Here is a 21,665-nt window from a genome sequence, read left to right on the forward strand (position 1 = left end):
TTGATTTCATCAAAATTTACTTCAAAAAGTTCCTTGAGTCATCATGCCCCATGTTGTCAATGGATGAACTAAATACGTTAAAATTGTCATTTTACACCTACTTGTCTCTACATAATTTCTAATTAATGTCTTTCTTGTTTGATGTGGACCAAATAATACAATCAATTTCTATAGTGAGTGAAGGCTTATAAGTATGTATGATAATTAATAAGCATGATAAGCACTTCTTTGTGACTTTTGTTTAGCATTATTTAAGAACTTCATTGCATCTCACTAAATATCATGAATCCTTTGAACGATAGCTTGACTAATGCTTTTTATAAATGTATACCTTTTAATAATTCAAATATTCTTATTAGGTTAAATAGGGAGAGACCCAAACCATTACATGACCACTAAAGTGAAGAAACTAGGGGTCTCATGAGGAGTGAGAGCCCCAAACAAGGAAGCCAACTGAGAAAAAGAACAAACCCTAGCTCACACCTAGAACCAAGCACCACAAAACTAGAAGTCTAGACTAGACAAAAGAACAAAAAAAAAACAATGACACCCTCATCGAAGGCACAAACCAATGGCCCACGTAGTGGCGGCCTTCTCAATTTCCCAATCTTGACTAATTACTTTCACTTTGTCAAAGAAGAACCTCTTGTTTTAACCTTTACCTAAAGAAATAAAAAGGGAAACTGGTGTAGCTTTGGCGCTTGACATTGGCCGCTCCATTTCAGTAGTAAGGGATGAATCAAAGTGGTGTTTCTTTTTAGTCTTCCTTTTATTAATTTCATCCTGAATGGCCTGGAGAACCACAAAGTTCTTTGATATTTCGTTATTCTATGCTATCATATCTTCCATATTCCTTTTGAGGGCCACCTAGTTGTCCTGCAGAACCTCAATTGCCTCATCATGTCCCTTCTATCAACCTATTGGTCTATCTTTTCATAGAACCCTTTCAATTCCTCTTCCCACCCTTTCAATTTACTAATTCAAATGTTGGTAGTTGTCATGTTTCTAGTTTCATCATCAATATCTTTAGAGTAAAAATTGCACATACACAAAAAAAATTTGTTGGATTTCTTCTACTTCCATTTCCAACTACTCTCAAATAAAATTCTCCCTGAAACATATTCTTTCTTAACTTATTCTACCAGTCACTTTGTCTATAATTATCTATTGTAATTCTAAAAAGATTTGATGAATAGTTTATGGATTTCAAACTCTATACTATGCAAATACTAATTATAATAAAATCCAAGATATTTATATTTCTTCTTATAATACATAAAATACATGCAAATTAAAAATATAATGCCTAAAATAATTTACAATCTATTAAACAAAATTTAACATGGTTGGGCTGCCCAAAGAAAATTATTGAACTAGATTTGAAATGTAACTTTCTTTAAATTCTATTATGTCAACCATTAGGTTCCACATTACAATGCATATGGCCAATTATATTCAAAACTTCTACAAAGAAGCGAAAAACATTTTGAATGAGTCCTCACTGCACCGAATTCGTGCGTTTCAATTAAATTTATTCTGCCAACCCACCGCAAGGCTGTTGAGTGTTTGATTTTTCGTATTATTTATTGGTCTTTTACTTTCACATTCACTTTCAAAAGAATAAAACTTTATAATAAACTATTAACATGCTTTTCAAACAAGATATTGGCTTTAATTTCTTCCTCCCTTGTAGGAAAATGTCAAAGAGAGTATCTGCATTTCAAACTTCATGGAATTAAAAATATGTGAGGTAATTATATCTGAATAAAATGCAAATAATGTTTGTCAAACATTAAATTTTAAGCAAGAGACAACTTTGTGAATCCAGTAATTTTTAAATATTGTGAATCAACTACACAGCTAGAAAAGCACTATCACCATTTGAGCAGTTAATCCACAGCTAAGAAAGCACTACCCCCATTTGCTATTGGTGGATAAACATGAGCAGTTGAGTTCAGGATTGAATCTCCGGAAGAAAACACTTATAAATTCTGTTGCCGACAATTGAAAAAATACAAATGGCTGCTGATTTCACGTGGATTAAAAAATAGTATAATGATCCTTACCTAATGTCTCTGGTCCACATATAAGTGGTGATGTAATCGCCATCACACTTAAAATAGTCTAAATTATTGCCTTATGTCCTTCACCCATGTGATTTGTACAAGTTTAAATGTCTGTAAGATAAGACATGAAGGGAGAACATGGTTTCAGAGCTGGATGCAGTAACACAATCCAAGCCATATTTATATATAAGAGTTCTAACACAGTAAACAAATTTCTTTTGATTGATTTGCACAGATTCGACCGACAAATATTACTCGGCTGTGTGAGAATTATACCATAGTCACAGTGAATGGACAGCTTCCCGGTCCAACTCTGTATGCTCGAAATGGCGACACACTTAATATTACAGTTATTAATAGAGCTCAGCACAATGCTACAATCCACTGGTAAATATAACTCTTTTATGTTAGGAATGTGATTGTAGACAGTCAATTCCATTGATGATTCAAGATCCATTAACAATAATTTGATTTTTCAGGCATGGAATCAGACAGATTCGTACAGCATGGTCTGATGGACCTGGGTACATTACACAATGCCCTATCCAACCAGGGGGGAAATTTACGTACACATTCACCATTATTGATCAGGAAGGAACGTTGTGGTGGCATGCCCATGTGTCATGGCTCCGTGCAACAGTTCATGGAGCAATGGTCATCCTTCCAAAGAAGGGTAGCTCATACCCGTTTACCCACCCACATGCCGAGAATCCTCTAGTACTCGGTAAGGGAAAGTATAAACGTGCACAACTAGATCTCTTATAGTTTTCTTAGATGACTCTCTTAATCTTTCTTAATACTAAGACCCATGAAGCTGTAAAACTAGTTATAGAAAATCATCAGACAACTTTTTTTCTCTCCTACATTCCGTATTCTGCTCATTTGGCTCTAGACTAGAATTACAATTTGGACTATTCTCTAAAGCAAACAGCCTTTGCAGGAAAGTAAACCCCACAAAAAAAAAAAAAATCAGGATATGATATTTATTGATCAAATTTACTTAACCGACTCTCTTGATCAATCTTCAGTATTAAGATTCATGAAGCTGTCAGATCAGTTACAGAGAAGAATTAGCAGTACACATTGGAAGCACAACAACGAAGCAAAGCTTTAACTAGCGTTTGGATATTTCTTTATAGCTATCTTTTTGAAAAAATAGTTTTAAAGGATAATCTAGCCATAATGTAGCTATCATTTATTTATTTATTTATTTGCCCTTTTCATAGGAAAATTGGTAAAATTGGATTTTTTCAATGGAGGATTATCTATTCTGTCAAAATCTTTAAGGTTATGATCTCCTTCTTATTCTTTATGATGTCAGAGCCTTACGCACTTAGCAAGACTTGATTCTTCCTGGACTCATTGAGAACCATTTTAAAAGGTTATCTTTACAATTTATCTATGTTTCCCTAAATTTAAAATTTGAGGAAGATAAACAATCAAGTTTTGAATAGCAAACATCTTATTAGAAAATTAGTATAATTTAACTCATTTATGAGCTAATCCCATCTTTTATGTTTTACTAACCAGTCTAATCTTTTAGAACTTGTTAAGTATATTTAAATTTTTTTACTGCAAATGTTTGTAATTTATATTGTATCATTGTTTTAATTAAATTTATTGTCTTAAACTAAACATGAATTTGTTGAATATTTAGGAAAATAGAATTTGAGATGTTAAAATATTTACAAAATATGTACTTTTACTTTGTGTATTTATTAAAATATTAAATTTAAATTAATTAGGAATTGTATGATTATCAAATATGATCATGTAACTGATATTTTCTTTTTTGAATCGTGAAAAAATATATTTTAATGATGAATTATGCTAACTTTTTCCTCTTCAGGTACTCAATAAATTTAAAAAATCTATGCATTTTTCTTAAAGTTAATGACTATATTTCTTTTTTTCTAGTTATAATGATTAATAAGTATTTTCATATTAGTTCCCCTTTAGTTTTATACTTGTTTTGACAAAATCTACTCAAGTGCATATCAAGACATGAGATTGTGTAGAGCTACCTTATTTCCTAATTCTTCACACCACCTCTTACACATTATCTTGAATTTGGCCTCATCTAATACATTTCCATGCATATAACAATGCACGTGACATTTATTGTATTTAAAGAAAAGTGTCTTCTACACCAAAATTTGCCTTCCTTGATCCAAAATCCATTAGATTGATCCAGCACCTATAGAACTATCCCTTGAGTTTTAAAAATTTGAATTGAAATTTAGCTAAATTTACCTAACTCCTACCCATTGATTTTTAACATGAGCTAACTTAGTACATATTTTGCATAATTATTACTATGTGATGGTATTTTGGAAAAAATCATTTATAGTGTAGTTCAAGTCCTAGTTATATAAAGTATTGATTAACCAATGATTTGCATACATGTAAAATTTGTTAGAGAGCCACACATTAATTTGTTAGAGAACCACATTACTTTAAAATCATCATCTAAGACATTTGCATGCTCGTTTGCTATTTGTCACTTTAGCACAATGGTAAAGTCAATATCTCTAGATGTGATTTTTCCAATAAGAAAAAAATATATCTCTATGTGGTTGACATGGGAGAACTTTTTCATTGTGATATAACTTCATTATGGAAACATGCCAGCATGTCGATCCGACTTCTTTATGGAATTTTTAAATATTGTCAATCCTTGATAGCTTGTAAAAAGTAGAGATTCCAATCCTTGATAGCTTGTAAAAAGTAGAGATTCCAATAAACTAGAGAGTGACAGTTTGCAATTAACAAAATTAGATCTATGAATTAAAAAATAGATCTGCACTTGTCATATTGACCCAATTCTTAAATTCAATTCAATAATAACAACAATTTATTACAAAATTCTAAATAATGAGAGCACCCACTCTTTCTATTTTTTCTATACCAAAACAATTTAAATATATGCATTATTCATCTCCGTCATTCCCAAAACTTACTTTATTCCTTTACAATATTTAATAATATAATATTATCAGTTCCATAGGTCATGGAAAAATTAAACTTAGGGTAAAGTTATAGCGAATCATACGCATTTCATTTCCGAGTGTTGTGGTTACAGTGTATCACTGCTTTAAGAAAGTTTTCATTTTTTATTCTTACAAGATTACGTTTGATATTGTGTCGAGTGGAATCCTTTCATATATCATGTCAACTATAAATTCCAAATTGAAATAAGAATTATATACTGGGATCTTAAAACTTATGCTGTATCTGTGAAGTGTTAGTGATTTTGAATAGGGAATGTGTTTGTGATTCATAGTTTTCCATCTTTTAGACTTTTCCCTTGTGCGTTCACACTGGATTGTCCCTGCGACTCTAATTACTTGACCTAAATAATAATATTGAACAGGGGAGTGGTGGAACAGTGATCCCATCGAAGTGGAAGCTCAAGCAAATCTGACTGGAGGTGCGCCGAATATCTCAGATGCTTTCACCATAAATGGACAGCCAGGAGACCTCTATTCCTGCTCAACATCAGGTATCAATTTTCTGTTTTCTTGAAAAAGGCTTTAGATTTAGATTCGATTCGGTAAAATTATTCGATTTTGAGTCGATGGGTAACCCATTAGTAATTAATTCTACACATTTTAATCCAGAAACGACCACTGTGAATACAACTAAGGCACACCCAATTTCATTTCTAACAAAACAAAATCAACACTGAAAACATATTCAGCAGTGAAATTTTATATGTGCAGGAACAACAAAGTTCGCTGTACAACAGGGAAAAACCTATCTTCTTCGTATTGTCAATGCTGCAGTCAATAATCACCTCTTTTTCAAGGTTGCATCACACAATCTTACAGTGGTATCCGTGGATGCCTCCTACACAAAGCCGTACACAACTGACATTCTCATGTTAACATCTGGTCAGACTACAGACGTTCTTCTCACAGCCAATCAAGTGACAGCCAAATACTATATTGGGGCCAAAGTATACACTACTCAAGCTGAAGCAAATATTGATAACACCACAACAACCGCCATTATGAGCTACGTGGGTTCTAATGCAACTGCCACTCCAATCATTCCAGAGCTTCCAATATACAATGATGCTGGAAAGAAACAGGGGAGCAAAAAACAGAACAAAAAAAACAGGGCAGATAAAAGAAAACAGATTTTAAATCAACAATCCATTCTTTTCATTCTATCACAGAACTGATTACAAAATGCCTCATATTATTGAGGTCTGCTCATTTTGTAGACTCAGAAAAATTCAAATATCATGACTCCCCTATTCTTCTGCTGCTATACAAAATGTTCTTTTGCTGCTATACAAAACCCCTGTTCTTCTCTTTCATTGACTGGTTCTGCAGCTCTTTTTTTGGGCACACACTTTTTACATATATATTTCAAAACTACATATATTTTCTTTCTAATCATATGTCACACAATAAACAAAAAAAAAACATATTAAAATTGAAGTTTCTAGATCACCGTGGAAAGATCTAAGAGGAAGATTTTGCCATAAAAAACAAGTTGGCATTTGTCCTTTGTTTGATCAGAAGACTGCAGATGACAAGACAGAATACCACGAGAGGAAGAAAGGAAATATGGCAGCATTAGTTTTGGTAGTTGGTGATTAACTCCAACACTCCTCCTTAATCACAACTGCCATCTACAATACCCAAGTTGTTTCGTTGATGCACAAAACTTTCTTTTCCCAATGATTTGGTGAAGATATCAGCAAGTTGGTCTTCTGACTTACAATGTTCCAAAATTATTTCTCCATTGTTGATCAGCTCCCTGATGAAGTGATACCTTGTGTCTATATGCTTGCTCCTTTTGTGAAATATTGGATTTTTTGACAATGCTATAGCTGAGTTGTTGTCACAATATATCTTTGTTGCACTTTCTTGTTCATACCTCAATTCTTTCAACATTCTTCTCATCCAAACGGCTTGACACGCTGCCCCTGTAGCTGCTACATACTCTGCTTCAGCTGATGAAAGAGTAACAATTGGTTGTTTCTTTGAAGCCCATGATACTACGCCTGATCCAAAATGAAAAGCATAACCAGAAGTGCTCTTCCTATCATCTATGCTGGCAGCACAATCACTATCCGTGTATCCTATAAGCTTGAAATCATTTGACCTTGAGTAAAATATTCCATAATTCTTTGTTCCACTAACATATTTCAAAATTCTTTTTCCAGCATTCCAATGTGTAACTTTTGGAGACTCCATGAACCTTGAAATGAGACTAACTCCAAACATTATATCTGGCCTTGTGGCTGTTAGATACATGAGACTACCAACAAGTTTTTTATACAAAGTTGGATTTACATTAGCTCCTTTGTCATTTTTACTCAACTTCAAACCTGTCACTATTGGTGTTGGTGCTGATTTGCAATTCATCATATTAAACCTCTTCAAAATATCATTTGCATACTTAGATTGTGAAATGAAAATACCTTTATCATTTTGACTTACTTCAATGCCAAGAAAATATCTCATTAAACCCAAATCAGTCATCTCAAATTCTTTCTTCATAGCTGATTTGAACATGCCAGTTGAAAGATCACCAATGAATATCAAGTCATCAACATATAAACAAACAATTATGATCTCACCTTGCTCATTCATCTTGGTATACAATGTAGGCTCACTACTGCACCTATTGAATCCATTTTGTAAAAGATAACTATCAATTCTGCTATACAATGCTCTTGGGGCTTGTTTGAGTCCATAAAGTGCCTTCTTGAGCTTGTAAACCTTGTTTTCATGACCCAAAATCTCATATCCGGGTGGCTGGTCCACATAGACTTCTTCTTCTAAAATACCATTTAAGAAAGCTGATTTCACATCCACTTGATATACTGCCCACTTGTTTCGAGCTTCTATGGCTAGTATTGTTCTCACGGTGTCTAAGCGGGCAACCGGTGCAAATGTCTCATTGTAGTCTACCCCAGGTTGTTGTGAATAACCTTTTGCCACCAACCTTGCCTTGTGTTTTTGCACATCTCCATTTGCATTCAATTTTGTTTTGTAAACCCACTTCACTCCTATCACCTCTTTTCCTTGTGGAAAACTAACTAACTCCCATGTTTCATTCTTTTCAATTGCATCAATTTCTTCATCCATTGCTTGCACCCATTTTTCTTCCTTAATAGCTTCTTCAAAATGAATTGGATCATCTACATGCGAGTATAAAGCAAAAAGAGAAGTCTGACCTGCATTATTTTCACCTTCATTTTGTTCATAAATCTCCCTTAAACTTCTGATTTTTTGTCTCCTCAAGCTTGCTAATGTAGGATTGGACATGTCACTTGCATTTGTTGAATGTGGGCTTGATGGTCCAGCACCAAGACTGCCAATTGAAGATGGTGTTACTTGCACATTTGATGGAGTATTTGCTTTAGTGTGTGGGGCTGTCCTTACACTTGATGGTGTCATTTGTTGTCCACTTTGTTGACCTTGAACAGCTATAGGAGGAGTCGCATTTGAAGCAATACTTGCTGATATAAAATCTTCATTTTCTTCTTGTGGTATGTTGGCTGCAATATTGATTGTTTTGTCCAAAGTTCCATCCCATGCTTCATCTTCTATGAACTGCACATCTCTGCTGATTATAACCTTTTTGCTGATTGGATTGTATAACTTGTATGCCTTTGACTCATCACTATATCTCACAAATATACATTTTTCTCCTTTGTTGTCCAACTTTCTTCTCAACTCATCTAGCACATGTGCGTATGTCACACATCCAAATACTCTCATATGAGAAACATTATGTTTTCTTCCACTCCATGCTTCTTCCGGAATCATATTGATAACACTTTTAGTAGGAGATCTATTAATTATATATGCTGCACATGCTCCTGCTTCAACCCAATACTCATTTGACAAATGCTTTGCCTTCAACATGCTTCTTGCCATTTCCATTATTGTTCTATTTTTTCTTTTACTGACACCATTTTGTTGTGGGGTATACCTTGCAGTAAATTGTTTGTGGATTCCATGGTCTTTGCAAAATCTTATGAAGTCATTTGAGATATATTCACCTCCTCTATTTGTTCTCAATGCTTTGATGTAGTGCCCACTTTGTTTCTCAACAAGAACCTTGAATTGACAGAAATAATGAAACACCTCATGCTTATGTTTTAGAAAGTAGACCCAAATTTTTCTTGTGAAGTCATCAATGAATGTCAAGAAGTAGTAGCTCCCACCAATGGAAGGTGTTTGCATTGGTCCACACAAATCTGAATGAATAATCTCTAATGGTTTGTTTGCATGAATTGACTTTCCGGCTGGAAATGATTCTCTATGTTGTTTACCCAAAATACATCCTTCACATATTCTATCCGGTTTTTCTATTAGTGGCAACCCCATCACCATTTTATTCTTATGCAATAAGTTTAAGTTTCCAAAGTTTAGATGCCCAAATCCTAGGTGCCATAACCAATTTTCATCTTTAATTTCAGCTTGATAAACTACTTGGGGGACTGTTGCAACTTTTCCTTCATGCACTCATGGATTCATTGTGTTATGTTCTTGAGAAAACTCTACTTTCAAATCTGGTTTTATCCTTAGGGGAAACATTCTATTGCTTGTCATTTGGACTTTTGCTATGAGTTGATTGCTTGGAAATTTGTCTAAAATTGTGCATTCTTTGTTCTTGAAATAGACTCTATACCCTTTTTGAATGAGCTGCCCTATACTCATTAAGTTATGTTTCAGTCCAGGAACAAAATAGACATCTGAAATATACTTTTTCTCCCCCATTTTGGTTAGAATGTTGATACTACCTTTACCCATAACTGAAACTTTGTTGTCATTTCCCAATGTTACATCTGATTTTACACTCTCATCCAAACTAGAAAACATTTCCAAATTTCCAGTCATATGATTGCTACAACCCGAGTCTAAAAACCATATATCTTTCTCACTTTCTTGTGCAACATTACAAGCTATGAACATGTTGTCCTGAGTTTGATTTTCCTTGGTAAAATTTGCACTTTGTTGTCTAGAATCATATTGCTTCTTTCTACATTCATTTATGTAATGCCCAAATTTCTTGCAATAATGACATTGGACTGAGGATTTGTCATACCTTTGGCTTTGGGGTTGATTTTGAGTTGATGTTTGATAGTTGCCTCTTCCACTTGAGCTTGATGGGCTGCTACCTCTTCCACTTGAGTTTGATGGGCTGCCTCTTCCACCTCTATATGAATTTCTTCTTCTACCTCTGAAATTTGTTCTTCCCCTGCCTCTACCATGGCTGATTGAAACTTGTGTCCTGAATGCATGCTCCAAATTTGAATTTGTTGACCTGCTTAGTCTATGCTCATGAGAAATGAGTGAAGCATGAAGCTCATCCACTGAAAATTGTGAGAGATTCTTTGTCTCTTCTATGGCCACCATAATAGATTCAAATCTTGTAGGCAAACTTCTCAAAACCTTTTCAACCACTCTTCTTTCTTCAAGGTTTTCACCATGAGTTCTGATTTGGTTTACCAATCCAATGATTTGAGTGAAAAATGATTCTATTGTATATGATTCTTTCATGTAGATGGTCTCAAAATCCCTTCTTAACATTTGCAACTTAGCTATTTTTACCTTTTCCATTCCTTGATAGGCTGTTTGAAGAATGTCCCATGCTTGCTTGGACTTTGTTGCTGTTTGAATCCTTGGAAAAATGCTTTCATTCACTCCTTGAAAGATGAGGAAGAGGGCTTTTGAGTCTTTCTTTTTATTTTCCTTCAATAAGTCTTTCTCTACTTGAGTTAATGCATTATATGTTGTTGCATCTACTAGTTCTTGGTAGCCATTTTCAACAAACTCCCATAAATCTTGTGCACAAAATAATGTCTTCATTGTGATTGCCCAATAATCATAATTTTTCCCATTAAACTGTGGGAGCTGTGGATTTGTCAAACTTGTGCTTGGAGCTGCTATTATAGACTATGAAAAACCCTTCTATCTTTTTGAAAAAATTCCTCAATCACTTCACCCAATAACCTTTAACCTTCAGCTCTAATACCACTGCTGGAAAGAAACAGGGGAGCAAAAAACAGAACAAAAAAAATAGGGCAGATAAAAGAAAACAGATTTTAAATCAACAATCCATTCTTTTCATTCTATCACAGAACTGATTACAAAATGTCTCATATTATTGAGGTCTGCTCATTTTGTAGACTCAGAAAAATTCAAATATCATGACTCCCCTGTTCTTCTGCTGCTATACAAAATGTTTTTTTGCTACTATACAAAACCCCTGTTCTTCTCTTTCATTGATTGCTTCTGCAACTCTTTTTCTGGGCACACACTTTTTATATATATATTTCAAAACTACATATATTTTCTTTCTAATCATATGTCACACAATAAACAAAAAAAAAACATATTAAAATTGAAGTTTCTAGATCACCGTGGAAAGATCTAAGAGGAAGATTTTGCCATCCAAAACAAGTTGGCATTTGTCCTTTGTTTGATCAGAAGACTACAGATGACAAGACATAATACCACGAGAGGAAGAAAGGAAATACGGCAGCATTAGTTTTGGTAGTTGGTGATTAACTTCAACAAATGACACTGAAATTGTGACCACATTTACCCAATCCTTACAAAGCCTGGCTTCAGAGGAGCATCCGGTGGGCATTCCCCAAAGCATAAGCGACAGTAGTATCATAACCGTAGGAATTGGTTTACATCCTTGTGAAACCGGTGGTACCTGTAGTGGCCCTAACAATACCAGAGTCACATCCAGTATGAACAATGTATCTTTTGTGCTGCCAGAAGTTGCCATTCTGCTGTTGAGAAACATGTGTCTCAACCTTGCAGTCTTTTTCTGGAAAATTCCAAAATTTGTTTGAGGTAGTTTTCTACATGTTTATGCATTGGAAAATGGTTAGTGAGTTGTTAAAAAAATGAGTCTTGTCCATAGTAGAATATAGGTGGGCCATTTTTAGAGCCTTAGTGACTCATTTTGTGACTTTTAAGAGGGTTTAAGCTAGGGGACAAAATTATGGATGAGATTACTATTTTAACCTGGTTGTTTTTCCATTTTGGAAATGTAAATGTCAAAAATGGGCACCATGTGGCATGGTGGTTAAGCCCATGGTTTTGTAAAACCACAAGTGGTTTCTAGGTTGTAAAATCACTATAAAAGGAGGGCTTGGGGAGGAGTTTGATAATTGAGTTTTTTGAAAGACTGGATGCTAGAAGGAGTCTCTTTGAGTTCGAGTTGTGGTGATGTGCTCCTGTAAGAACTTGCATTGCAAGTGTATTGTAATCAGCTTCATTTGATAATACATTGTGCGAGTTTTGGAGGGTGGGGTTTTTCTCCCAGAAGGGTTTCCCCATGGTAATCACTGTGTTATGTGTTCATTGCTATTTTGTTTATGCTTTTTTGTGCATTTCTTGATATCTTAGTAATATTTAAGTTGAAAGTTGCATAACCATCCTCTCAAGATTAGCGTAGGAAGCGTTTCCGCACACCTTTGCTTCCTTACAAGTGGTATCAGAGCCTGACCAATTTTGGTTCTATTTAATGGGTACAGGATTTTTTGAGCTAATCAAGGTTTGAGTGGGAGCTTGTGCAGAGTTTTTCATTTCTATATTACAGGATCATAAAGATGGCAAGTATATCAGGGAGGATTGATGTAGATAAGTTTTCTGGCACAAACTTTGAGATGTGGAAGCTGAAGATGGAAGATTTGTTGATTGATCAAGATCTATGGGATGCGATTGATGAGAATAAGCATAGGCCCGCAGATCAGACTTTAGCCACACAATATGATGTGACTGATAGAAAAGCTAAAGGTCTCATCAGATTGTGTCTATCAGACTCTATTCTGATAAATGTCCATGAAGAATCTACTGCAAAGAAGTTTTGGAAGAAGCTAAGTGAGATCTACCAAGCGAAATCACTTGTGAACAAGATCTTCTTAAGGAAGAAATTGTATTCTTTGAGAATGGAAGAAGGTGGATGAATTTTTGAGCATCTGGAAAGCTTTAATATGTTGGTAACTCAATTGACCTCTATTGGGGTGCCAATGGATGAAGAAGAAAGGTGCCAAATCCTGCTATGTTCGTTGCCAGACTCATGGGACAGCCTTGTGATGGCCATAGGGAGCACTGTAGTCGTCTTGAAGATGGAGGATGTTGTTGGTTCTCTACTTTATGAGGAGATGAGAAGGAAGGTCTCTCTGAATGCCAAAGAGGCTTTGAGTGTTCGAGGAAGACCAAAAGAAAGAGGCAAGAATGAAAAGCAGCATGGCCGTTCTAAGTCCAAGAATAAGGGGAGATCAAAATCTCTTGCGAAGTCCAAGGCAATCTGCTCAAACTGTGGCAAACCCGGACACTTCCGAAAGGACTGCAAAGAGGAGAAGAAAAAGAAGAAGAAGAAGCAAGATTCTGATTCTGAGTCTGAGAAGGAAGATGGAGATGCTTTCATCGCGGCCTTGGCCACTCGTGCAGGTGACAATGCATGGTTAATAGACTCAGGTGCATCTTTCCGCATGACTCCTAATAGAAACTGGTTTAGTAAGTATGAAAATTTTGATGGTGGTAAGGTGTATTTGGGTGATAACTCAGTACATGATATTGTTGGTCCTGGAAGTATTCGTGTGAAATTTTCTGATGGTAGAATTAGAAGATTTGATGGTGTCTTGCATATCCCGGGACTAGCAAGGAATTTGTTATCTGTTAGCAAGCTAATAGATGCGGGTGTGCATGTATAGTTTTCTGAAGTAGGTGTGAAAATGGTAAGAGGTGCTATGGTGATAGCAAGAGGAAGCAGATTGGGTACACTGTACTAGCTTGATGCATGCACAGTTGAGTGCAATAGTACTTCTGATAAGATTGTGAAAAAGACTACTCAGTTGGAAAAGGAGAGGGTTTCTCTTTCAACAGATGGTCATGGTTTTTGGGTACCCAAGGGTGCTCTGTCTACTAAATCGAAGTTGCCTGCAGAGAAGACCATGTTATGGCACTAGAGACTTGGCCACATAGGTGAGAAGGGTCTATGGACCTTGAAAAATAAGAACCTTGTTGATGGGTTGAATGATTGCAATCGTGAATTTGATTTTTCTGAGCATTGTATCTATGGTAAACAAAACCGCATTCAGTTTTACTCGAGTTCTCATAAATCTTCATGTATTTTGGATCTAATCCATCAGATGTATTTGGTCCAGTTGATGTTTCTTCTATTGGTAGATCAGTTTATTATGTTTCTTTCATTGATGATTTCAGTACAAGAACATGGGTTTATTTTCTTAGGAGTAAAACTGAAGTTTTCAGTCATTTCAAAGTATTTAAAGCAAGGGTTGAGTTGCAGACTGGAAAAAAAAAAAAATGTTTGAGAACTGATAATGGTGGTAAATTTTGCTCCAATGATTTTGACACATTTTGTAAAGATTGTGGTATTAAAAGAGAGAAGACAACTCTATATTCTCCACAACAGAATGGAGTTGCATAAAGAATGAACAAGACCTTGATGGAGAAGGCTAGGAGTATGCTGAGTGGAGCTGGACTAGAACAAAAGTTTTCGCCTGAAGCTGTAGCCACTACCTGCTACCTGATAAATAGGTCTCCTACATCAGCTCTTGTTGATAAGATGCCAATGGAAGCGTGGTCGGGCCACAAGCCTTCACTTAGACATCTAAGAGTGTTCGGTTGCGAAGCATATGCTCATGTGCCAAAGGAGAAGCAGACAAAATTCGACAACAAAGCTATTAAATGTATTTTCATCGGATACAGTTATGGTGTAAAAGGATACAAGCTTTGGAATCCTATTGAACAAAATGTATTTTATTCAAGAAGTGTTATTTTTAGAGAAACTAAGCTTTCTTCTATTACAGTGCAGCCAAAACAAACAGAACAAAAGAAAGATGCGATTCAACTACCTACTACACTGGAGAAAGTTGAATCAAGGCCCTTAGAAAGACAAGAAGTCGAGGAGAGCTCTATGAGTTCTGAATCATCAGAGGAAGAAGAGGTACCTGAAGCTGAAGTTGAACCAGATCTTGCTTGAAGGTCTACTAGACAAAGGAAACCACCTGAAAGGTATGGGTATTCTCCTGATGATTGGAGATGCATATTTGCATTGAATGCTAACATTGATGAACTGAGATTTGTAGAAGAGGCTCTTGGTATGAATGATTCAGAGTCCTAGAAAATAGCCATGGATGAAGAAATGGCAGCTCTTAAGAGGAATGAAACATGGGACCTTGTACCATTGCCTGAAGGACGAAAGCCTGTTGGTTGTAAATGGGTGTTCAAGAAGAAGATGGGTTCAGATGGAAGCATTGAGAACTATAAAGCACATTTGGTTGCAAAAGGTTACTCTCAGGTTGAGGGAGTAGATTATGGTGAGATTTTTTCTCCAGTAGCCAAAATGACATCCATTAGATTTTTACTTTCTATTGCAGTAGCCTATGATCTAGAGATCGAGCAAATGGATGTGAAAACAACTTTCCTTCATGGAGATTTGGAGAAGAAAATTTACATGACATAGCCAGAGCACTATGCGATGAAAGGTAAAAGTCATTTGGTTTGTAAGTTGAAGAAATCCTTGTATGGTTTAAAACAGAGTCCTAGGATGTGGTACCAGAAGTTTGATACATATGTATTGAGTTTGGGATTTGTGTGATCTAAATTTGATCACTATATATATTTTAAATCTGATGGTGATCATTTCTTGGTCATTGCCCTGTATGTCGATGACATGTTGTTTATTGGCAAAGGAAAAGATTTGATTGCAGAGTTAAAATCTCAGCTCTCGATAAAGTTTGAAATGAAAGATCTTGGTGCAGCTAGGTACATTCTGGGAATGGAGATTGTAAGAGATAGACAAAACAGAAAGCTTTGGCTAGGCCAGAGCAAGTATGTTGGTACTATTTTGAAAAGATTTAGTATGCAGGATTCAAGACCATTGAGTGTTCCTATTACAATGGGAACAAATCTTTCTAGTTCACAGTGTCCTACATCCCCATTGGAGATGGAAGAGATGAGTCGAGTACCATATCAGAGTACTATTGGAAGTTTGATGTATGCTATGGTCTGTACAAGACCAGACATTGCCCAAGCAGTGGGAGTTCTTTTTCGTTATATGTCTAATCTAGGAAGAGCACATTGGGATGCAGTAAAAGGAGTTTTCAGATACTTGAGGGGTACTTCAGAGTACTCGATATGTTTTCATGGAATAGGAAATGAGCATTCCTTAGATATTCGAGGCTATGTGGATTCAGACTGGGCCGGTGATGTTGATAGAAGAAGATCCACTAGTGCATATGTGTTTACATTATTCGGTGGTGCAATCAGTTGGATGAGAAAGCGATAGGCTATGGTCGCTTTGTCCACTACTGAGGCTAAATATATGGCAGCTACTCATGCCTGTAAGAAAGCCATCTAGCTAAAGAGATTGTGTTCAGATATAGAGTTCAAACAGGGTGCAGTGACAATTTACAATGACAGTCAGAGTGCAATCTGCCTAGTGAAGAACCCTACTTTTCATGCCAGGACCAAGCACATTGATGTACAATATCATTTTGTGAGAGATGTGATTGAGGATGGCAAGGTGAAGCTGGGAAAGGTAGAAACATTGGTGAATGTTGCTGATGCATTAACTAAGCCTGTGAGCACAGAGAAATGCAGATGGTGTTCAGAGTCTATGGGCCTCTCGGCCCCTAGCAATTAAGTCCATGATATTTTGGATCCCCTGACTCTTGCAAGGTGTTCGACAAGTGGGAGAATGTTGAGAAACATGTGTCTCAACCTTGCAGTCTTTTTCTGGAAAATTCTAGAATTTGTTTGAGGTAGTTTTCCACATGTTTATGCATTGGAAAATGGTTAGTGAATTGTTAAAAAAATGAGTCTTGTCCATAGTAGAATATAGGTGGGCCATTTTTAGATCCTTAATGACTCATTTTGTGACTTTTAAGAGGGTCTAAGCTAGGGGACAAAATTATGGACGGTATTACTATTTTAACCTAGTTGTTTTTCCATTTTGGAAATGTAAATGTCAAAAATGGGCACCATGTGGCATGGTGGTTAAGCCCATGGTTTTGTAAAACCACAAGTGGTTTCCAGGTTGTAAAATCACTATAAAAGGAGGGCTTGGGGAGGAGTTTGATAATTGAGTTTTTTGCAAGACTGGATGCTAGAAGGAGTCTCTCTGAGTTTGAGTTGTGGTGATGCGCTCCTATAAGAACTTGCATTGCAAATGTATTGTAATCAGCTTGCTTTGATAATACATGGTGCGAGTTTTGGAGGGTGGGGTTTTTCTCCCAGAAGGGTTTCCCCATGGTAATCACTGTGTTATGTGTTCATTGCTATTTTGTTTATGCTTTATTGTGCATTTCTTGATATCTTAGTAATATTTAAGTTGAAAGTTGCATAACCATCCTCTCAAGATTAGTGTAGGAAGCGTTTCCGCACACCTTTGCTTCCTTACATCTGCAAGCTTATCACTTCGGTGTTAATGGAGTCTTTAGCACCGAATTTCCTTCACATCCACCAGTTGTGTATAATTATACTGGTGATGTACCCAAAACCCTGTGGGCTCCAGTTTCTAAAATGAGGGTGAAAGTGATCGAATATAATGCCACAGTTCAGATTGTGTTCCAGGGAACCAGTATCTTCCAGGAAGATAACCATCTAATGCATATTCATGGTTATGACTTTTATGTTGTAGGAGAGGGTTTTGGAAATTATAATAATGATACAGATCCAAGCTCTTTCAACCTGGTCGATCATCCACAATGAAATATTGTGGGAACTCCTGTGAATGGATGGACTGCTGTCAGATTCAAAGCTACCAATCCAGGTAATGAACAACGTAACAATTCTGTCATGATTCTAGATATGATTTAGGAGTACTAAAAATTGAAATTTGGAAATATGTATGGAATACTGAAGGATTGTTTGATTTGTACAGGTGTTTGGTTCGTACATTGTCACTTTGATGATCATGTAACATGGGGGTTAAGCATGGTTTTACTAGTGAAGAACGGTCACAGTGAGCTCGAAAGTTTGAAGGGTCCTCCCAATGATCTCCCAGAATGCTAGTGCAGATTATAACATCAGAATTTTTGTTCTCGTGTTAATCACCCTAGCATGCTCTGGATTTTATTTTAGAGACGATGCTTCAATGAATTCATCCATAAGATATAGTGAGTGATGTATGCTATTAAAAAGGAATGATAAAGCTTATCCTTATGTTTTTAGTTCAACTATATTACCTTAGGAAGAGTATTCCAGTATCATTAAGTGTATTTGTTGCTTTGTATTTGTAATAGTAATTGAATATTGTATTTTGCGAACAATAGATCCCTTTGCTAGTTTTTTCAGTCAATATTTAGAGTTCTCAACAAGTTTATATACATTTAATAATATTTGTCTTTTGATTAAAATTGGTATATAAATGATCAAATTACATTATAGTTTTAAGAAAGAAATATTATGAAAATTGAAAAAAAAAAATTTAATTGTTGAAAACTTTGGTTATATGATAGTTTTCTCATATGATTTATTAGTTTACAGGTCTTGTTTATAGATAAATAACATTTAATGATAGTAGTGAGAGTTAATGATAGTAGTGAGAGTTGGAAGAGCCACTTACAGAAAGTACAACAATGTCAAGAGTAGAAGCAATGAATGTAAAGACATAAAAACCAAAACCATCAACAAATTGAAAACCTAAGACTTGATTTAGCATAACAAAGACCATAAAAACAACAAGAGGTGCAAAATCTAAACCAATATTTCTTTTTCTTTTAAAATAAAATAAAGGACCTAAAGTAGCAGAATATGAAGCAAACTTAAGATGAAAGTGATTAAAATAGGAACCATGTAATGCACGAGGATCTGAACAAAATGTTGAATTTTGAAGCTGCCTTGTCTCCTTAGAGCCATCTGATTTAACAAATAAAATAGCAGAAAATAGCCAATTATAATAATAGACGAATTGCAAAAAAAAATCACAATTTAGAAAAAGAGTGCCCTGTTCTCACGAAGAACATACAATCTATATTACTGTTGTGAGAACATACAATCTATATTACTGCTTGTAGAAAAAAAAGAGAGACTGGCTATTTAATAAGTTCACAACTTTAAACAAAACAATAGTTACACTGTAAAAAATCTTGCATATCATGTGTCTATGTTTAGATTGTTGTTCACTAGATTGATGCATAATTATCAGCATTACAAAAAAGATTAAAATTATGGTGGAACTAGAGTTGCATGTCCCATTTAATTTGCATTGTTTAAAATCTAAAATCTAAACTAAGCTTTATCACCGAACGAGCTAATTGGAAAAAATTGCATGCATATAGAATTCTTTATATGCTAAACTAAAAAAATATTAACTATTCTAAAATTATATTCAACCCTCCTAAATTTAGCTTGTTGCATGGTGGTGTTTGGTGGTTGATCTTGGATCATGTAGTGGTGCATTATAGTGGAGGGTAAATAGTCAAGCTTGCAGCCGCATGATCGGTGGATTCGAAGAAAATGGTAATGCATGGAGATGCATGCTCGAGAAACATCAATTCACCACATACTCTTCCTTGATGCTGAGAGGGTTCACAATCTTATCTCATAGAGCTAAAAACTGAGCTTTGGCAACCGCCTTAGTGAGTATATCTGCTAGCTGATCCTGAGTGCTGATGTGATTCAATTCAACGTCCTTCTTCAACACCAAATCTTGTATGGAGTGATATTTCATATCAAAATGCTTTGTTCTACTATGATGAACCAGATTCTTTGCTAACTTGATGGCACTCACATTGTCACAATAAATCACTATAGGTTGAATTTGCTTTTCTACAATTTCTTCCAAAAAATTTCTGAGCCAAAGAGCTTGTGTACCTGCTAAGGTAATTGCAACATACTCTGCTTATGTGGATGAGAGGGCAACAATGATTTTCTTTTTTGAGCTCTATGTAATCAAACCAAAACCAAAAGAGAAATAATTTCCAGATGTGGATTTATGGTCATCCATACTACCTCCCCAATCTAAATCACTAAAGCCTACAAGATTGAAATTTTCAGAAGAGTACTAATGAATTTTAAAATTTAAAGTCCCTTTCACATACCTCAAAATCCTGTTGGCTTCCTTCATCTGTATTTCAGATGGATTTGTCATATACCTTGAAACAAGTGAAACTGAATATGTAATATCAGGCCTTGTGTGGGTTAGAAACATCGAGCTCCCCACAATACTTCTGTAAACTATCTCATCAACTAAATCAGCACCATCATCTCTACATAACACAACTCCATGAGCACTTGGAGTGGAGGTAGGCTTACAATCAGTCATATCAAATTTCTTCAGCATATCCTATGCATACTTTGTTTGACAAATGAAAATCTCATCCTTACTTTGATAAACCTCCATTCCTAGAAAATATTTCATCAGACCAAGATCTTTCATCTCAAATTATTTCATCATAGCAACTTTGAATTCATCTTTCATCTTAGAAATACTACCCATATACAATAGATCATCAGCATACAAACTTATGATTAGAATATCAGTACCTTCTTGTTTTTAGTAAAGGGTAGGATCACTCTTACTTCTCTGGAAGCCATTCTCCCGAAAGTATCCATCAATCCTGGCACACCACACTCTTTGTTCTTTCTTGAGGCCATACAAAGCCTTCTTCAACTTGTAGACATGATGCTCTTTTCCTTCCACTTCAAAACCTTGTGGCTTCTCCACATATACTTCCTCTTCTAAGTACCCATTCAAGAAGGCACTTTTCACGTCCATATGATGTATGCTCCACTTCTTATGAACTGCTAATGAAATTAGAATTCTAATGGTCTCTTGTATTTCTACTGGTGCAAATGTCTCTTCATAATCAATTCCATACTTTTGTGTGAATCCTTTAGCAACTAATCTTGCCTTGCATCTTTCAACATTCCCCTCACTATTAAACTTGGTCTTGTAGACCCATTTCGTGCCAATATTTTTCTTATCATGCAGAAGCTCTGTTAACTCCCAAGTGTCATTCTTGTGAATAGAATCCATCTCTTCTTGCATGGCTTTCACCCAAGCCTCATTAGTACACGCATCTTCACAACATGATTGTTCAAAATCAGCCTTGGCTAATAAAGAAAAATTCAATGTCTCACCTATTGGTTTTTCTTTGTGTACTTGATTTTCACTCCTATGATAGATATCACTCAATCTCCTTAGCTTCCTTGTAGAACTTGGAGAAGAAGTTGGACTTGAACTTGGTACTAAAGAAATTGATGAAGGGCTGCTTGGTGGAGTTAAACCACTGGATACATAAATATTAATTGGTTGCTCATGATCAATATCAAGAATTATATCATCATTGAAAATAGATTTTGTCTTCTCAACATGGCCTTTTTGATGTCACCATAAACTTTCCCTTCATAAAAAATTACATCCCTTCTGACAATAAGCCTATTAGTGATGGGATTATACAATCTATAAGCTTTTCTTTTCTCACTATACCCAATAAAACTACATGACTCTAACTTTTGTCTATGCTAATCAAGTACATGCATATAATCCAAACAACCAAAAACTTTGAAATGATTAACATTAGGCCTTTTCCCATACCAAGCTTCATAAGGAGTCATGTTTTCTAGTGCACTA

General features: G+C 35.5%; 1 protein-coding gene across 1 annotated transcript; it reads left to right on the forward strand.

Annotated features, from left to right (window-relative positions):
* Nucleotides 1-2,204: 2,204 nt before the first annotated feature.
* On the forward strand, nucleotides 2,205-18,100 carry LOC131045575 (laccase-3). Its single transcript, XM_057979206.2, is given in 8 exon segments — nucleotides 2,205-2,225; nucleotides 2,302-2,453; nucleotides 2,546-2,790; nucleotides 5,440-5,568; nucleotides 5,789-6,138; nucleotides 11,617-11,829; nucleotides 17,456-17,858; nucleotides 17,970-18,100. Coding segments are annotated over 8 exon segments (1,644 nt in total).
* The last annotated feature ends 3,565 nt before the right edge of the window (nucleotides 18,101-21,665 follow it).

Source organism: Cryptomeria japonica, chromosome 9, assembly GCF_030272615.1.
Source record: "Cryptomeria japonica chromosome 9, Sugi_1.0, whole genome shotgun sequence".
Classification (NCBI taxonomy): Eukaryota; Viridiplantae; Streptophyta; class Pinopsida; order Cupressales; family Cupressaceae; genus Cryptomeria; species Cryptomeria japonica.